Source organism: Electrophorus electricus, chromosome 3, assembly GCF_013358815.1.
Source record: "Electrophorus electricus isolate fEleEle1 chromosome 3, fEleEle1.pri, whole genome shotgun sequence".
Taxonomy (NCBI): Eukaryota; Metazoa; Chordata; class Actinopteri; order Gymnotiformes; family Gymnotidae; genus Electrophorus; species Electrophorus electricus.
Genome location: NC_049537.1, coordinates 21178003 through 21199199, shown reverse-complemented (window position 1 = coordinate 21199199; position 21197 = coordinate 21178003). Strand labels below are relative to the sequence as shown.

At 39.4% G+C, this 21197-nt stretch overlaps 1 protein-coding gene across 3 annotated transcripts in view; it reads right to left on the bottom strand.

The window, feature by feature from the left end:
• Nucleotides 1-4945: 4945 nt before the first annotated feature.
• pkib (protein kinase (cAMP-dependent, catalytic) inhibitor beta) overlaps nucleotides 4946-21197 on the bottom strand; it is a 25992-nt gene continuing 9740 nt past the window's right edge. For 2 of the 3 annotated variants that reach the window (XM_026998148.2, XM_026998138.2), the window contains 2 exons: nucleotides 7336-7507; nucleotides 4946-5974 (listed from right to left, as the gene is read on the bottom strand). In XM_026998148.2, the coding sequence (XP_026853949.2) occupies nucleotides 5886-5974; nucleotides 7336-7480 (234 nt within the window). In that variant the 5' untranslated portion in view covers nucleotides 7481-7507 and the 3' untranslated portion in view covers nucleotides 4946-5885. Of the gene's footprint in view, nucleotides 5975-7335; nucleotides 7508-15781; nucleotides 15926-21197 lie in introns of all 3 variants that reach the window. The other variant, XM_026998157.2, reaches the window with a different exon arrangement.

The window sequence follows — 21197 nt, the reverse complement described above, 5'->3', positions numbered from 1 at the left end:
GACTATTATCTGTCCTGGCTCCAAGATGGTGGAATGAACTCCCACTTGCTGTCCGGACAGCAGAGTCCCTTGCAGTCTTCAAACGCAGAGTGAAGACCCATATATTTGCAGAATATTTAAAGGACAACTGACACTGCTCCCATATTGACTGACTAAATTAGTACTTATTGTAGGATATTGTTTATGTTGTTTAACAAACTCTAGCACTTATTGTTTATTGTAGGGTATTGTTTATGTTGTTGATGTTGTTTAACAAACTCTAGCACTTATTGTTTATTGCACTTATCATTGTTTAAGATAGACCTTATGTATTTTGTACTTCTAGGTATGAGCATTCGTCCCCTGTATTCTACAGTATTCTAGTTCATTGGTATGTTTGATTCTAAATGACAGAGCACTTTTGTAAGTCACTCTGGATAAGAGTGTCTGCTAAATTCCATAAATGTAAATGTAAATGTTACACTTTGAGCCTAAGTTCCATGGGTTTGGCCAGCTCTGTAGATATTTAACTTAAGTAAAGTGTTCGGTAGCACCTCATGTTATTATTGTTATATTATGTAGTATATGATGACACATGACTCACTAAGAAGCCTCATTGCTTTGACATTGTTTTTTATTTTCAGTGGCACGGAATTGCCCCTCTCAACACAGTGTATGCAGACTAAAAGATAAATAAAACAAATACAAGTCTAGATACTGAGCTGTAGCCAAACTGCACTTTCACCAATGTGCATGAATTTCTTTGAAGATTAAAGGACTACAATGGTTTTCACTTGACATGTAATTTGTCAGAGTGTTGTATTATATAATTCGTCATTAAACGTGTTACTTATACAGACTTAGGAGGAATTAGGTTTGACTATGAGTTAGATTCTGTCAACCTTGCACAAAAGGCATCTTGTTTTTAATTTTTAATGTAATATTTTGCATATGTATGTCCTGAGGGCAGAGAAATTCTCTTTCAATCACACCTCACCAGTGCTTGAAGTGGAAAAAAGTGCCAGTACTATCCTTATTCACATGTTGCCATGTGAATCAGCAAAGTATTACATTTTACATTTCTACAGTGAATAGAAAATACTAGGAGATATCACTGATGCTCAAAACAGAAATGTATTTACTTAAAATGACAAACATTTCCAAACTATATAATATATTTAAGTCACAGTTTCAGTAATATATAATAATAGGTCAAGCTCATAGGATTTGATATTATAACCTCAATATTCAGAACTATGTCGATAAATGGATGTGGGGGGAATCACTTCATTGGGGAAATCAGGTGGATACCCTATTTCATCAGTGTTTTATTGATAGACCCTCAACACCCCAAGACCCACAACACCTGACATCACAGATGTGTTCCCCTCTGCTTTCACCCATTGCTTGTCATTTTGAACCAACTCCTTTCTCTTCAAACAAATCCATTTGCCGCTTCGCTCAGCAGCGTCTGATAGCAATTTGGCCTGCCCTCATACTCTCACCCCCTTCAGAGGTTTGGCTGGCAAAGTGACTGCAAGCCCTCTACACCCAACCTCACCCAGGAACACCTGGGTATGCCGACCTTGTTGTTCTGCCTCAGCTGCTATGTCTGCATAAATCAAAATGTTGCATTCATGCACTTCATCAACTACTACCTCCCATGGCACAGTTAACTCCCTGATGAACAGGGATTCTATAAGGTTGACCAAGAGATCATGCCTAAGACTGGTGATTTATGGTGATAAGACTGATGATTTCTTGTGTAAAAATTAGCTTCTGATTTAGAGCAACCTGCATCTTCCAGTCCTGGGCAGGGTCCAGGAGGGTTGATTCCTTTCTTGTAGATGGTTTCCACTGGAGGTTGTCCTTCCCTTACAAAAGGGATGGTATTTATGAATCCAATAACCAGGTGAGGGAGGGCATTGAGGGCAGATCTCCTTTCTTCCAAAGTAATATCCAGTTGTTGAAGATCTTGGTTGTGCCTCCAGATGTGGCAGCCTTGGGACAGACTAGGTTTGCAGCCAATGAGGATGTGCCTTAACATTGCTGGGGTCTGACAAAAAGAACATGAAGGATCTTCTCCAACCCATTGATGTCGGTTCATGGATATGGAAAGCATGATGTAGGTGGCTCTGATGATGAAGCTGATTCGGCTTCCTTTCATCTCCCACAAATCCTTCCAGGAGAGCTTCCAATGCTCCAGATTTTCCCAGTTAGTCCACTGGCTCCACTGTTTGGATGGTGAGACTGTTCTTGTATGTCTCTCTGTGTGCTCTTGCTCAGCAACCTCAGCATCTAACAGCATTTTTCTCTGGGTAGATGTTGCCCTATGCCATATCGGTTGATCTATCCCACCTCTTCGTTGTTGAACTTGTCCCACATTGTCTCTATGCCTGAGAGCAGATTTTGGTGCATCTGTATTCTTCCGTGAGGCTTGAGACAGCTCCAAAACACCATATCCATACAAGCCGTTGCTGTTAAGACATTTCTGGAGACCTAGCCACTTCTTGATGAATGAACTGACTGTCATCTCCAGTTTCTCGATTTTGGAGACCATTACAGGCCACATCAGACAGGGTAGCAAACCAAACTGCAGAAACCACAGATTCAACTTACTAGGAAGCAAGGTCTTGTCTATACTAGCAAGGCCTTTGATGGTTTCTTAGTAGTCACTCTGGTCTGAGTCTTTGAGATGGATGTTGTACCACCACCCTAGGCTCTTGACTGTCATCTCTGACACCATCAGAATTGCTGCTTTGTCGATGTGGACTCTCTGGTCCATGAGTTTTCCTTTGACAATGGATATGCTCCTGGATTTGCAGGATTTGTTTCATCTTTGCCCATGTTATGTTGGCATTCAGCTTAATCAGCAGACACTTTGTACAGGTGATGGTTGAAGACAAGGTGATGATGTCATTCATGTAGACACAAATGGGAGGTAGTCACTGTACAGATGGCTAAATGCTGTCCAGACGACTAAATGATGTCCAGATGAGAGAATGACGGACAGGTCCAAAAGCACTGGCTTGGTCAAATAAGATGTCTAGATCACTACCTTCCCTCCTTTCATACTGAATTTGATGCTATATCACGCGTGTATGTCCTAAGCATACTGAGAAGCCAGCTATACAAGCTTTCTGTACTGATGTGTCCTTCAAACTGTTCTGTTTCAGTTAGGTTGTTATCCATTGAGCAACAATGCTAAAGAAAATCTTGCTTTCAACATTCAAGATATTGATTTGTCATAACTGATGTTTGATGCATCCTTTACCTTAACCCCCCCCCCCCCCCCCCCCCCCCCCCCCCCCCCCGCTCAAATCTTTGCATAACTGTGTGCATTTCAAAAGGTTATCTTGCTCCTTCTTTGGCACTTTAAGGGATCCACTGTTTTCCTTTATGAAAAGTCCTTCACAAACCTAGTAGGTTGTATGAAGTGGATATGAACAGGATGGCATGGTAATGTTTAAACAACAAATTATACTACACTTGCACCTTTTAACCTACTGCGCCAAGCAAAATGTGAAAACACAAAAATGGAAGGACTAAGAGCGATTTACTGAAGGTGGACAGAGGTGCCTGCAAGCGTAACATAATCATACTGTAACGATTGGCCACCCTCCTAGCGTCCCTGTTTTAGTATTTCCCTGTCGTGTCTTTGTTTTCCTTGACTTGCTTGTTCCGTTCCTTGGTTTCGTTTTCTCTGCCCCTCGTCTGTGCCTGAGCTCCAGTCCGTGTTTTGGCTTTCCCTGTTACGTTCATCTACGTCTGATTAATCCTTGATTTGTTCTGGTTATTTTGGTAAGTCAGGGTTGTATGTTGTGTCTCGTTTATGCCCGCTATACTGTCGTCACCCTTGCCTCTGTTTGTTTTGTCCTCTGTGTTTTGTTACCTTCGCTTAGTAAAACACCTCCTGCATTTGCATTCTTCCTCTTGCCTGTTCCCGCTGGAACGTTACACATACTGTATGTTTTCAACCGCAATATTGCATTACATTACCACATTAAACCTTCACCAGAAATTAGTAACGCGTTTAATGCGATATAAGAAAATGAATATACAAAATCAGTATCTTACATTAATTGTTTGTAAGTTTGGTATTTTGTTGCAAAACTCTGGAAATGCTAGGGAGGTTCAGGTTTGAGGTTTATCAATTTGTTGTCATTACTAGCTAAGTTTCTGTAGTTGCCACAGAATTCCAGTATATGTTTTTAGGCCTGTTTATCATGGAAATATCAGATTAACTTTTTAATTGCCCAGGACATCTATTCTCAAGTTTTCTTTCTCCTTTTTTATTTATTTTTTATTTCTTTATTTTTTTACAATAAGTATAAAATCTTAAAGCAGGACAATATACGTTTGGGGAATTGGTGACATCTCTGGTTAAAATATTTAATGGCATAAAATGCACAGAAGAGACATTAGCTATTACATGTTAGATTTGTGTGTGTGTGATGAGAATACATATTGTTTACCCAATGATTTACAGACCAGCATAACTTCCTGAATGCTTTCAGCTGGTCACCTCTGCAAAGCCGTAGCTCTAGCGATATCTCTTTCCCATTCACTAACTTGCTGTGAGTGCACTGTGAGCCATGCCCCCAGTATAGCTACTCAGGTCACTAGCCCATTGACCCAGGCCTTCTTTTTGAGCCTGTGTGTGGCATTAATAGGTGTCTTATGTGGCCTGAAAAACTCAAATCTGGCACTATTGCACTCACTTTTGAATATTTAGTGCTTTACATGTTAACTTGCAGCAACAAATGGAAATTTTAACAGATAGTTTTATCTCTTGACTCACTAAAGCAACTTCTTTGAATTTTAACAAACAAATCTGACATAAGGCAACTTTAAAATCGGGCCATTACAAACTGTACATATATTAGAGACTAGTTAGTGCCCTCTGATGGTTAAATGAGACACCAGTTGTTAGAGATCTACAACCATTGAGCCAAAAACAACTATAAAAAATAAGCAAAGGATTTATTTTACAGTATAATGTCATTTTGTATGTAGCCTACAACAAAGGGGATTCATAACGAGACAATAAGAAGGATTAATAACAGAAGAAATTGCATTTTTTCAGTTTCACACAGTTGATGTCTATATTAACAGCGCTTGAAAAAGAAAGCAAAATAATTTGTATGCTGACAGAATCATTCTTAAAAATTTTTTTTTGCCTTGATTTTGACAGCACTTGAACAAAGATACTCTAGTATAGCTGCAGCAACCAGAAATGAGGTTTACAGTATCAACAATAAAATGTCAGCCACAAAGCAAAACATTCAACACCATCAGACAGTGAAGTCAGGAAATAGAATGTACAATTCCATATTTACAACCAGAACGTCTTCTCACAGAAATATGAACAATGTGAACATATTTTACAGTAAGAAAACAAAATATATTACTAAACAAATGTAAGGTAGGCTAAAAATTGTACTTCTACATTACCGAATGGAATGTTTTTTATTTGGGGGGTGGTGTTGTGCAAAAAAAGAGACATTCTTGCAACTACACATCAACATTCAGTGGCAATACCTGTAAACAAATCAAAAGCTCACCTTTTCATTTGGAAAAAATGTCCCATGTGTTTCTAGATGACACTCAGATCAGTTCACCATTATGCTCTTCCTGTGGTGGCCTCCTAAGACTTTATGTGCCATATTAGATCCACTAACAAGTAGGAAATGAACCATCTGATGACACTTTAGGGCAGGGGCATTTCCAGGGGACTACTCTGTGAAAAGGTTTTCCTCTCCACTGGCCTCCATCAGAGCATCATCCACGGGTGGTGCTGCCCTTGCATAGCACAGAGAGTAAAATAACAGTAGTCTGGTCAAGTGGGTTGGATGCAAGGTAGCTCGCAGTGTCTCTGGTCTGGTTCACCACTGTGAAGGCTGAACTTATGTGTCCTCGGCTTTGACCTCATCCTCTGCAGAGTCTTTGGCCCTGACACCTGAAGATGCACCCTCTCCTTCCTGCTCCCCTTCATCTGTGAAAAGCACATCCACATGGAAATAAAGTATAGACTGTATTCCTTTACAAGCTAAGTGCAACTCTTCATTGCCTCTGGAGGTAAAACATTTTAGTTAACAGACATTATTTTCCTTATTTGACTGCTATGAGCATTCTTTTATTCTAGAAAAACTGTGAAGTTGTGACAGCATTGACTTAAAAGCATAACACTGATTCTTGTGCTGAGATGCTGAAAGTAGGATTTCTCTGATATGCAAAATGAGATCTAAATACCCTGCTGTTTGCAGTGCTTCCTGTCTTGTTTAGCTGGTAATCTTTTGTGGCTGACGCCACAAACCACTAATGGACCATCGTTTACGGCAGTCAAACATTCACCTGCTGGGAATCCTGAGTGAATCCTGTGCTGTGAATTACTCTCCTATAGTCGGACTTATAGATTCTCTCTACGCTCCAGCTGGGTGGGGTAAGGCTATGTAGAAATCACTTCAATAGTATGAAAGGAAAGCACTTTATTGTATTTGAGGATGACTCAGGAATAATGGCTCATTACTAAAATTTCTCCATAACAGACCAAATCCAGACTTCACACTTACTTACCACATATGTCTTTTTACGGTTTGATAAAGATGGCATTGGGATTTGATTTCAGACGTTGTGTGCTTCAAAAGGCACAAATGTAAGCCTTTATACTAAGCCTACTTTCAGCATACTTCTTTGCCCTCAAACATTTTAGTGCAAAATTAAATAAATAAGTAAATCAATCAATCAATCAGGAAGTAAATATGTCACAGACTTTCTTTCCTACCAACAGCTCCAAAACAAGCACAACTGAATCTTCACTGTGCTGTCTGGCAGCCTGAATTCCAAACACCCTGTTGATAACAGCAATGGACAATAGCCAAACCACATGAAACCACTTAACCATTTGAGCAAAGTGTTTCTATAATGACAAAAAGCTCTTTTTCTCTTCTCAGCAAAGTGCCTCTCAAACACTCTTTTGTCTTTGTCAGATCCAAACAGTGCAATAGGTTATCTCCACAAGTGGTGGGAGTGCATCTTGCATGTTTACATTGACTGTATTAATTTGTCATTACTTCAATTTGTATTAGGAATCTGAAAACAGTGACCACCCTGAGCTGAACTCAGAGGTATCAAGCTCTGGCTTTGAATATCTAACCTGCAGAGTTTAGTTCCAACCACTGCCTCTAATATCCACATGCTATGGAAGGTTTTGATTTACTGCATCAGGTAATCAAGGTTGGAACATTAGATTAGGATGGGAACTAAACTATACAGTAAGGTAGATTTCCAGGACCACAGATGGGCGCCCCTGCCTACGATGATGACATAGAAGCTACTGTCCAGCAGGTAGCATACCTCCGACAGAAAGCTCGGCTAGCTTGTTGGGCAGGTCTGCTGCTCCAGGGCCTGCAGTGGAACCTAATATATCCGGCATGGCGTTCCGCCGGCCGGTCCGTCCTGTGGCGGCGAAGTCAGTAACTACAGGCTCCACATCAGTCATCTCTGGACTTTCTCCTCATATCATCATCTGCAAGATAACAGATGGCTTTGCATTCATTTATCCATGCATGTAGAATTCTTGATAAAAATAAATATATGGGAGCACTCATCCAGCAATATGATAGAAAGACATCAGGCTTTTTCATTCATAATAAGAAAATCTTTATCTCAGTTCTCTTTTCTGCCTTTTGTCTAAGACATCTGATGCCATGACAACACTATAAATAGAACAATGATCTGAGTTTCATTGTAAATATTTCGTGTAAACGAGCCAGTTGGAATACACAAACTGTACTGAATACATAAACACAGAAAATGGATGAGTTTGAAGAAGAGGTTCTGCATCCTTAAAAAGTGTTGCAGAACTCAGCTAAGACTGCTTTCAGAATGGCTGTTTAAAATATAGGGCCATAACCAACAACCAACCAAAAAAATAAAGAACGTTATCTTCCTGCCTTCTAAATTATTTATGTTTATTTAATCTAGAAACTGCTTAGCCAGACACACACTGGTATAATGGCTTTTTTAGTCTAACAGGCCTACTGGATCTGAGCTATGAGAAGTAGGAGCTCTTGGTTTCGGTTCTGGGTATCCACTTTCCCTGTAGTTTTAAATTTGTCTTAAACCCAATACATCTGATCCAGCTCATCAGTTCATTGGACTTAATGGGCAGAATTATGTGTGTTGGGGTGGAGAATGCTTTAACTATGTGCAGCAGTGGGTCCAGGACCAGAACTGAGAACACTTGATCTAAAACAAAAGCACTGAATTAGTTACCCATGAAAGGTTTTTAACACACCAACAGCAAAACCATAGATGACACTGTATGTGTTAAAATATTAGAAAATAAAATAATAAATCGTGGTTAAACAATAAATTTAAAAAAATTAAACAATGTAGTATTAAAAGCTCATAAGTATACTGGTGGTTTATGTAGAAAAATGTAGAAAATAATTCTGAGTGAACAAAGTTACAACATGTAGACCATGGAAACACTGCTGAAAACTGCAAGGGCATGCAAACTGATATATAAATTATGACTGTACTAAAAAAAAATCCATGAAGAAAATATTCTCACAGCCCTTCGGCAGAAATTCTAAGATATGTAGGGCACTTTTTATAGTTACATTTCTTGAGAAATGTATTTTGTGAATCTACAGAACAGTTTAAGGTTCTGTTGGGGTGCAGCATTGCATGTCTCTATGTCCAAATAAATCATGATGCCAATCTGAGTCCAGAACAGTTTCATACCAGAATTTAAAGAATTGGAATGTGATTGGCTTTTGACCACCACCATCATGCAGCAGTATCCAACAATATCCAACAATACTGTGGTACAATGTTTAAATCATAATATATGAATCTTCTGCATATTCCTTCTAACTAATAAAACATCAGCAAAAACAGAAATAGTTGCTGAAAATATTGGCAATTTTGACTTTTGAATATCTAAGATATAATTTGCATTGGTCACCTCAACAAAACTGATTATACTGATCATCACAATTGTGGCCTGCCATGCGGTGCCAATATGTTTGTTGTTGCTAAGCCCACCGCTGCGTTCTTGGTTCAAGAGTGTTTGGCTCTGTCTCTGATTTATTCAGATTTTCAGCCTCCTGTTGGCCTCAAGATGCCCCTGGTGACACACCCCAGACGCAAATGTCGTTTGTAGGTCCTTGATAAGCTGTCTCCAGCACGAACTGATGCTGTAACAACACCCTGCAGGCCATGAATCAAATGGCCTGCAGACAACTGTCCATTTATTGTTCATCCCCTAAAATAAGGACGATGAATAAAAACTGCATGCTATGGTTTATTAATCTACATATTGGCAAATTAAAGCTTAATGACCGCACTAAGTGTCAAAGTCAAAATCACTGCTTCATCTCAAATCCAATATTTTAGAGTACAGAGTTCTTAAATAACTAGGGAAAAATATTTTTAACCTTTAATCCATTTTCAGTCCAGTGCATTTCAGAGAGGTTGCTATTTCTATTGTAATTAAACACAATGTTAGTTGGCTCTGGAGAGTAGCAGTAAAACTGCAGTTCTCTTCTACTCTCTGAAATCAACAGCACTACAGTGACGTATCCAAGTTGGCAATTAAGCCTTTTCCATCCCTCAGTTACATGAATGTATAATATACCAAATTATCTTTCAGGCAGAAACTGAATTAAAATATTACTTATTGGATCAGGTGCACACATAAAGGACCAAAATGTTGGCCAACAGGGTGAGTGCATTACGTTACTATGCCCAACAGATTTGCTTTGATAGTGTTTAGACTGGTATAGCATTGAAAGATGTCAATAATAAATAATAACAATGAAAATGTTACATTATTTAGTCTTTTTTTTCTCCCAACATCCACCATATATTATATAAATATTCTCCATATAATATATAGATGTTTTTGTTGTTTATTGATTCTGAAATATTAGCAAAGTGCTTCTGTTCAAGTGTGCTAAGACAATATGTGGCATTATTTATGTATATGCACCACATATGCACCTCTCTCTCTCTCTCTCTCTCTCTCTCTCTCTCTCTCTCTCTCTCTCTCTCTCTCTCTCTCTCTCTCTCTCTCTCTCTCTCCTGTTTGGTTCTTCTGAGTGAAAACCTGCTAACCATTCAAAATGGTGGTGCTATATCCCCAGCAGAGATATTTGAGGAGATAATCACCTGTTGGATGGAGCAAGATTTAAAATCTAAATAAGTCCCATTGGTCAGCTGTACCTATTCTGAGAATTAGCCCACATTTATTTATATTTAAAAAAACAACAACCTCGTCATAAGACCAGTGGTAACTGGGTCAACAGTACATGGCTCAGGCTTAAATCTCAGCCATTATAGGGATCTGATAGTACTATAATCAATGCATGCTTTGACTTTCAATGATAAAACAATGGCCACTGGAGTTTCAGCTCTCTGTGCAACATTCTGTGATGTTGCTGAGGAATTATAATGCAGTGGCTTGGAAAAAACCTGACTGAACCTAACTCATCCTTGTGTTCTGTTACTAAGGGAGAGATCCTTAAGGGCTTACTGTGGGATTTGAGATAGCTTTGGCAAGAAGGCTGTGTCTGTGTATGTGTGTGTTTTTGTGTTTTGAGCTATAGCACATGCATGTGTGGGCAGCCTGAGGCACTCACTATAGGTTGTCTTCCAGAACAGTTCTGTAGGCTGTTGTGGACATAGAGAGAACCAAGCTGTGCTAATTCACCACCAGCTGAGAGAGTGACCAGTGCTAGGCTCAGCTGCCTTTGTCTGGTAGTGTGTGTGTGTGTGTGTGTGTGTGTGTGTGTGTGTGTGTGTGTGTGTGTGTGTGTGTGTGTGTGTGTTTTCGTGCCCCCGGCCAAAATAAAACCCCCAAAAACCCAGAAGTTACCCAGATCAAACTGTTTTTTTATACTTATGATACTCATGACCTCATGTTAGCAGCTTGAGTTATGATGCCATCTGTAAAGAATGTGTTGAAAACAGCAGGGCTGGTGCTGCGCAAAACTACACACACCTGCACTTGTGTCTCGACATAAGTTTATTTATCTCGACATGTTTATTAGCCCTGTTGAGAGTTTATAGACACATCTGTGACCAGGAACAGCACTAAAGAACTGAGGCTGAATGGAAGGCCTTGATACACTGAAGAATAATTTAAAAACACTACATTGATACAGCACAATTACAAGTGTACTTGAGGTTTTAAAGTCAGTATTACCTTCTAAAATTACAACAAGTAGTTGTAGAAGATTAATCCAATGTTAATCCATGCAAAGCCATGTTATCTGAAACTAACCTGTTGATCTCTGGTAGTTACATTATAGTAGTTTTAGTAGATCTCTGGTAGTTACACTATAGTATTGCATATTATGTATAATTTATAAATAACTTACTGTGAATCACACAATATGTATATTATTATCCACTTATTATCCACTTCAAGCTGAATATTTTGTGACCATAAAAAATAACCCCTACTAACAGTATTACTTCTAATACTATCACTAATAACAACAACAACAACAATAATAATAATGGACTTCATACAGATGTATAATGCATTCATCCTAGTTTTCTTAATGAAGCGCCACTTTAGACAGTGACTGATCATTCAGTGTATGTTAATGAGTTCTTTACCTGACAAGGTATTTATTTGGAGGAAAAAAGGCAGTTTTGAATATGTATATTTATCTTTAACATTATTCATATAGCATCAGCCGAATGACTGCTTTTCCTATGAGGCAGAAAACAGCAGCAATTAAAATAACAGGACCAAAAAAGAAATGAAAACTAAAGCAGAGTCTTTGTCCCTGCAAGACTGGGAGGAAGAAAAGGAGAGCTTCTTATTGAATCCTCTCCATTCTGAGTACCAAGAACAAGGCAAGCTAATCTCAGCACTGCAACAGTGAGCACTGGGCCTTGACCACCTCTTTTATCCATGGACACAACCACCACTTTCTCTCAGGAGATTCATTCTCTCTCTCTGTTGGCCTCTCTGTGCATCTGTGGGCTTGTCCATATAAAAATGGCATTTAAGACAACCTTTGCAGCACTGGCAGGATCTTTTCAACATATTCAGCCTTGAAAGAACAGTGATAAGATGAAATGACTTCACAGGCCTACATTAGCAACTCCTCCATGAAAAGGACACATATTTTTAACAGCCATCCCGATGGAAACTGCCGCAGTGGATCAGCTGCTTCTTCTCTGCACAATGAACCAATATGATGCTGAAAATCTAGTTTTGTTTGTTCACAGGTAGTGACACTGAGCACAAGGCCTTGGGAAGCCGTTTTAGAGCTGATTCCCTGTGGATGTCCTTTGGTAGCGAGAACTTCAGAAGTTTGTATTTTTGCTCCTTCACTATCTTATACGGACTACTAGCACTAATAGCAGAAGTGTTTCTCAGTTGGTATGAGCAGAGACAGCATGGGACATGACCTTCAAATGACTGGCCATGTATGACAAATGAGGCCCCTGTGGTCTGTCAATGTCCATATTGCATTGAGACTGTCATCTAGTATTTTATTTCCACTTCTGGATCTCATCAGGAAGGGCAATAAAGAGGGCAGCTACCAATTTATTTATAACAGTGACCTAAAAATGGCAGTGCAAGATACCAAATTGCTGATAAGCAGGATGTATTTTCTGTCTTTTAGTTTCAGTAACGCACCATCATTTGTTGCAAGGAGAGTACTAATACAGTTAATGACTAGGCACTGGGTTGAAATGAGTCATTGGCAGTAAGCTTCACACCACACCACACCAAGGAACACAAATGGTCTGTAACACACTGACAACATGTGAAAGCACAGAGAAAGGTTTCTGCACAAGACAAGCAACTGTTCTAACATCCATCAGTCAGTCTCGTAGTGTAGTTGAGGGAATCATCTGTTATGTTCAATTAGTACTTGAACATATGTAACTTTATCTGGATGTCTAATGTCCAGGCAAGCACAACCAACAGCTGCCTAACAACCATCAGGCATGAAAGTTTGCACACCCACATGGGCAAATGGTAGTTTAAATAAAGCTCATTTCACCAAGTTATACATAACCCTACTTAACAGACCATTACAAAGAGCCTACAGGAGGTAGGATTATGCAAATATTGACATACCCCAAAGGTTCCCCTTCATGAAGGGGAGATTTTCCTATTTTTTAGTCAGATTTCCTATTTTTAAAGTCAAAAGATGTGGTCTGAAGAAGTAAAGTTCAAATCTGTGGGTGAAAAGTTCAGACAATTCTGAATTGCAAATGCAATCCTACCACCGAGGAAACATGGCCAATTCCAGACCGCTTGAATCAGAGGCCCGCCGCGCATGACTATGAGCCATGCCGATCTAGAGCAGCAGAGTTCTAACACACTCTGGTGCCAGCTGGTTTGTTTCAGAGTTTTAAACCTGGATACAGCTGCTAAAGGAGTCTGGCCAACTTCCTTACTGGTCAACTCAAGACTGAGTTTTCTGATCAGGAGCTCAAAGAAGTTTATTTTTCAGATCTGACATTTGTAGCTCTAGTTTGAGCCCTGCTTTTTGAAGCATAACCAGCATAGAGATTCCCGGTGGGGTCACATATCTATATATGTTGTCGTACGGATTATGTATTGGATTATGGATTATGAGATGTTTGCATGCTGAAAGTGCTTTCAGGCAATGTCCCATAGGACACATGGAATCCAGAAGCCCCCTCCTCACAATATGACCATATCATGTCATATCATATAGGAAAGATGTCGCTAAAGAGGCTTGCAGTCAAGATTCATGGGACGAGAACTGTGGTGCATTATCAGTAATAAGCAGTTACTTCAGGAGTCCATGACAACTTCCAGGAGATGGGCACACACAAGTTGTCACCAAGGAGGGGGCTACAACTTCACACTACTTGGAGTGGCCATGGTTATTCAAATTAGCACTGCAAATCGGTCTTTATGTGTTCAGTGACAAAAGAAGAGACTAGTGGCGCCAAGACAGAGGACGACCCAAGGGTATGATTCAGGTGTAAGGGAAAGTCAGCCATAGTCAGTGTGACAACCAAAGCGGCGGAGCTGTGGAAGCCACACCAATAATGTGATTACTCCACCCTGATGTCAGAGAGCTAGGTGTGGTTAGTTTAATGGAGTACTAAAGGCTCTTTGAAAATGGGCTCTCCAGCTCTAGAAGAGAAAGCGATAAGCTGCATGGAGAGCAAAGACATGACACACTGTGTGTATTCTTTCACTTCTGTAAAATAATTGCAATGCTACATTGACATTTCTGTGGTCTGTGTCAAATAAATCTCTGCAGTGTTTTCCTATGCTTGATTTCAGAATGGGTGCTACGGAGTTGCTCTGTTTTCTGGTGGAAGGGATATGTCCTCTCTTTGGACCAGTGCCAGACCAGATGTTCAGTTATCAGAGCTCTGCAATGCCCTGTGGAAACTTTGGTTATGGTTAGAGACAGAACAACAGAACATGTAAGACCAGAGAGCACTGCTCAAGCACACTGTACTTACTTGGTAACATAATGATCATTGGCTATAATGTCAATGTTGCTTACCTTTTTTGGGGGCTTTTCAGATAAGCCCTAAAGCTATGACCCTGTAACACTTCTGCATAAAGATAGTCTTACAATGATGGTGAGTTTTGGGTAATAAGAATTTATTAATAGTGATTTGTTGCACATGACTGTTTCATATTCAGGTCCTAATAAGACCTTATATAAACATTATCACAGGTCCACAAATAAATGTAATAGCTACTCAAGAAAGTAATTGGAATGTAGTAAAACATACAAACATATTTACCCATAGATTATGATGACAGATCATATCGTAGTTGGTTGGAGCTACTTAGCTTATCTTAATATCAAGGCCCCTTAGACACATATAAAGTGCTCATTTAAATTAATAACCAGCTGTCACACATAAGGACTTGATTAGTTAATGAGCCCTAGGTCAGCCTTGTTACAGAACAGCTAAACCTCCTCCACCTTGCAACCAGGGACATCGTGAAAGCCAGTCAGTGTTTTGCCCTAAAACTGACAAAGATTAGAATGAGATGGTCATATCAGAGGTTTGCCAGCACGCACTCGCTCTCAGGAGGCTTATGCTGACACAGATAAGTGGATGAGCGATGGAAAGTGAGTGCGCAGCATAGGAGGTCGGTGCTATTGTGCTTCTGGCACCATGCAGCGCTTAGCGTGACATGCACTGGAACTGTGTGAGCGAACTCAGGCTTGCGTGGGCGCACCTTTGGTTTAGCTGTTCAAATGAAAACACACTACACTTTTATCCTGTTGTCAACCTGTAGGCAGTGTTTGCTAGAGTGTTTAATGAAAGAAAATGTCAGACACTCCAAACTTAAGCATTTCAGTCATCAACTCCAAAAGGGCTGTTTTTATATTTATCAGATTTGTTTTGCTACAATGACATATCTAGCCCACTACAATCGCCTTACTGAAGGTGTCAGCCACTTAAGGCCTGTTGTGTAGCTACGTCACTTTTGTCAATTCGTCAGGAGACCATTTGACTTGAGTTTGCCTGCAGGGTAGCAGATACTGAAAATATATCCACAAAAACCATCTACACCTCCACTCTGTCCCCGAAAACATCTGAAACGCCGCATTCACAGTAAATCATGTTGGGTGGACCTGCTCGTTACAAACACTAAACAAAGTGACAAAAATCACACTGAATATTCACTGGACCGTGGGGTTCAAAACACCTCTTACTGAACAAAGGCATAAGAAACACTGTTTTAAGCATGCAAAGAAAAAGCTTTTTTTTATAACTTCACTATAAATGTATACCATACATGGGGGCTTACCGTATTTTCATGAGAATACCTATAGCCACTTTGCGGAGTTTGGTCCAGTTTTTCCACATGCCTCTACTGCCACACAAACTTAAATGCACATGTCAGCTTGGCTCCTCACCAGGCAAGAGGTCAGACATGATGTTTGACCTGCAGCTGAAACAAGGGAGAAGGAAGCTCTTGGTGTGTTATAATTGGGCAGAGAGGAGCTGGAACACATGTGGCTATAGGAGCCCTCCTGCCGCGTCTGAAAACGAGTATTCTCGTCACATCATACAAAAAACATCTGCCTAGTTCCAGATTTAATCACATGGAAACTTAGACATTTCTAGGATTCAAAAAGTGTCCAAATTTATTGGCCAAGTGTTAAAAAAAATGTACATTTTTTATTCTAACTGAATTCATCCATTCCACCAGTAATACAGTTAACACATCTGTGTCTAATGGACAGAGGCTATTAGTTTATCATTATGTTGCTGCCTTAAGCTATCACCATAGTTATGAATGCAATTCTCTACATAACAGCACATGCAGGGCATAAGAATAACTGGGCACTGAGTACATTCACCTCCGACTGTCTGTGGCGAAGACCGAAATACAAACATACTTAATGGTGGTGAACTAAAAGAGATGTGAAGATGAACTGCATGGTCGACCAGATGAAAAAAAAAATCTTTCATTTATGCCTATTTATAGCTTCTGCTGATGACTTGGAATCTCTGAGATGAAGGCCACATATTCAGGGTGCAGGAAAAATACGCAGATTATATGTGATTCATCATCTTGAGTGCTGTGGATAGTAGGCAAATCAGGTTCACATGACCCAACCAGGCAATGTGAGAAAATAAAAGATGCAGAAAACAGTAGTGGTAATAGATGTGGCAAACCCAAGTGACAGAATCATTCAAAGGAAGGAATGTAAGCAATATAAAGAAATACTAGTGAGTGAAAAAGGAAACAGACAAATATGAAAGGTTAACACCAAGGCTGTCCCAGTGATGGGGTTGGCTGTCACCCCTAAGATGGAGGAGTTTGAGTGGCTCAAACAGATCCCAGGAATGACAACAATGACCTGAGTCCAGAAGAGGGCAATCTGAGAAAAGTCAAAATGCTGCACTGCAGCTCAGTCTCCCAGGTCTCTGGTAGAAGTGTGAGGAAACGTGTATGACTCAACCACCAGAAGGGTAAGACGGGGATTTATATAAATAAATTTAATATTCTGTTCTGATCAGTACACTACGCTCTCTCATTAAGCCTATTGAAACTGAGAAAAAGGCAGGGTTGCTTGGCACCTAATGGGTCCTCCAATGAGTCATGCTGAGCCCTATGAATTAGTGTGCTGAGTGTGTTCATTTAGAATCTCCAGTGTCATTGCCATGGTACCAGTAACCACATAAAAAAAAAAATCTATTATCATGCTGGTGGAAGACTGAAGATCAAAATTATTAAAATTAAAATTATGATGAATTCGAGAGTCAAATGAACATTATAAATGTAACACTAACAAAGGTCACTGTTGTTCCTCAAAACCGACTGCACTGCACAAGGGAAAATTACTGAATTCTATAGTGTAAAATAAATGTAAGCAAATAAAATGCAACAGTCATGTTTGACTAAATTTGAATCAAATCTGGATTTTATGTCTTATTCTGTATATATTTATGAATCATAATTTATACTGTTGTGAAGTCACCTGCTTTTCACATTTCATAATCAAATCATTCAAATCATACAAAAGTCTTCTTTTTCTTGCTCCTTTTGGACCTGCTAAATCTGGTTTTAAACTAGGCTGGCAACATATGCCCCTCAGGGATTAGCTCAGTCTCTTTGAACCAGATAGTTGACTAGACATCTCCCAGAAGTCTATGCAAAAATAGGCTCTATTGTGATGTTGTAACACACCACAGAAGAAGTACATAAAGGCAACCATTCAAAATGCACGCATTTAAAGAATTATTATTATGTTTCATCGGGAAAATAAATGCTGGCCTCTTCACACAATTTACTTCAAATCTACAGAAGGTGTCAGGACTCCTGCTTTTTTAATTCTTTATTATCATAAAGGTGTGTTACTGGTCAGAGAACACAGTGGGCTTTAGTATGGACTCTGTCATTTCACATTTGTCTGAAATAAATAAGTCTACTGTCAGTTACTGTGGACGTATATTTCTGAATAACAGTAAGCACTGTTTTATTGACAAAATTACTCCTAAAGTTTAATTTCCTGAATGAAACTGTGTTTTCAATTTTATTTTACAAACAGCTGCCAAAGTGAAGGGGCCAAAAGTTATTCTCAGTCGACAGACTGAACGAGCTGTCTAACTTACCAAGCTAGTTAACTAAATACAGTACTCAGAACGTACTGTACTTTGGCCATTCTGCTTCTCACTCTGACAGTTAAGTATCTTGTTGAAACACCTTCTTTTTGTTGTATGCCTTTTTGGCCCCTCCTTTGTGCTTTTTGATGCTTTCTCCATTTTGCTCTCATTTCTAAACTAATATTTTCATGGTTGTGATGGCGGTTTATCCTGGGGGAGGCAGTGTTTCTTTGACTGGCCGATGGACATGCACTGAGGGTGCTGTGACCCAGTACACACTTTAATATAAGAATACTTAAATAGGGTTCTATTTTTATCTCTCAACAGTCCATACAAAAAGCGGGAATTGCATACATACATACATACATACACACATACATACATACATACATACACACACACACACACACACACACACACACACACACACACACACACACACACACACACACACACACACACACACACACACACACGCATGCACACACACACACACACACAGCCTAAGTAACAGATTGCAGTCCTATGCATGGCAAGTTAAGCATGAAAAATATATATGGATCCTGAAGCTTAAGCCTACTGTGCTGTTTGGTTTATGAACACTGATCACTGTTCAGTAGGGATTCTAACCTGCTCCTTTCATACCCATGTCAAATACTGATATTTATTCATGCAGATTTGGCATACAATAAATATATAAGGTATATTTTGCTAAATTCTTTAGAATGCCTTTAAATTAAACAAGACATTACTGACACAGCAACATGGTAACATTTCACATACTCCATAAAGGCAGCAAATCTTAAATACAGCTAGCCATTTCGATTTTTTACTAGCATTGATTCACCTCATGCCATTTTCACTGCACCAATACAATACAGTCCAGATGATCTATGCTTACACATTTTCTATAAGATACATCCTACCCCTACAACCCCAATGGGCCTTTATAAATTATTTATCTCTATGACCAGACAGGGATTCTGGGTGAAATCGATTGTGAGCTCTTTGTGAGTGCTACGCCTGGCTTTTTATTGCTCCATCTATCCTGTTGCAGCCAATTATCAGTGTAAACAGAGGCCTTATTGGACAAAAACTGGGAGTTGTACAGTTATACACTATGTGTGTGGCAACCACATCTATTTAGTCAACATCTGTGCAGCTGAACAAAGACAATAAATCATGTGTTACAGGCCATTCCTGGTACAAAACGTCTTGCTGGCTGGTGACAGGACATTAAGGATGCCTCGTAGCCTAGATCTGCTGTTTATTTTTAGGGTCTGTGATGACTCGCTCAGATCCAGTGATTTATGATGGCACAGCAAGTTCTCTATCTCCTCATATCTGACTAAGCTATAACACTGAGCAATAGGATGATTCTTTATGCTATGAGTGTTCGTGAGGTCATTAATGCTTCCATGATGTCTGAGGGTAATCACCGCAAGGCACGTGACAAAGTAACTACACTATAAAAAGCAACATTTTTTAACAGCATTCACCTCTATAAACTACCACCAATACATCAGTGCCAGGTACACGTGTGCGCGCTGTTAGCTAAGGAATAAGTGCCAGCTGTTAGGTCCACGTGATTCAAAATCACATGAGATAACCCATAAGGTTTATGCAGGTACAGTACAGAGCACAGAGGGCACAGCCTTTTGTTTTTGAAAAAAGCTGTATTTCTGATCATTTGCTCCGGTATGCATCACAGGCCTTAAACTGCAGAATAATATAGTAAAGAATCATTTAAATAAGAGCTGAGTTGTGCAAGGCGTGAGAAGCCCCCCTGGGGACTTGCCAGCAAAATTCCAGCAGAAAATTCTTCAAAGCTTTCACAACACTCCAGGGGAAGCTCAAACACACTGAACCTCAGCTGTTGAGAGAGTGAGAGAGAATAAGACTGAGAATGCTATGAGAGATGTGAGTTGCATGCATTCTAAGACAAATGTTCTATTTATCAAGGTCAAACCTGAAATGTAACATTTTGTACATTCCCTCAAAAACAATCATGAGCTCTAGAAGAAGGTTTGCTAAAGGTCTGCAACAGCCTGATCTTCTCATTAGTCTCTGGGTTATTTTCATTCTTTCAGGTACATCATATGTACTTTATATACAGATATTATATATATATATTTATATATATATATATATTTAATCAGCTGGAATTGTGATGAGCTCAGACAAAAAGATGCACACAAAAGTGCTGCACCTCAATAATGAGAACACAGAGCGCATGTGGTTATGGGGACAATAAACTGTGGCAAACGATACACTCTCGTTCCCTTGAGTTCAATTAACATTGCCAGCAGGTGCACAAAATTGCAAAGTTTCTGTTATTATCAGTGAAGCTAATTAAAAGACGAGTCCCACAGCAGGAGGATGGGATTGTCCACTGTGCAGCATGCATGACCCTGTTGCATCAGAGACTGATGGGGCTATCGTGGCCTTCGTGACCTTCGTGACCTTCATTACTGACCCGACGTTATGACAACAATGTTACACCTACACAATGCACCTTTCAGTAGCTGGATTAGTAGTAAGGAGTAGTAAGCAATGTGTTTTATTATGAGAGAGTAGGAGGAGAGTTCATTGACCTCGTACAGAGAGTGCGACAGGACTGAAAGGTCTCACTGACCTTGTGGTTTTATATATATATAAGGTAAATATCTAAAAAATTGTATTGTTTAACTTTGTTGTTTTTGTGGCTACCCAATGTCCCCCTAAGAAATCATGATTTAAGTAATATGCAGGTCAACAAAAGGCAATGGCAGAATTACATTTTTCTGTGATTTTTGTCAACAAATTGTAAATCCTCTGCTATGGTAATTATCCTGTTTATATTAAAGGATGTTAAAGGATAACATGTTAATTATCTCTGTTCATTGAGATATCTAGATACAATACAATTATCGAAGGCTTTCCTCCATTTAACTCCAATTTGCAAATAATGACAAATGTTGACAAATCCAGCAGTTAGGATGTACTGGATGACAAAATAATTTTACAATATATAATAAAGCCTGTTTAATCTTATTTGAGCAAAATCTTTACACACAGAGGGCTTTGTGTGTGTGTGTGTGTGTGTGTGTGTGTGTGTGTGTGTGTGTGTG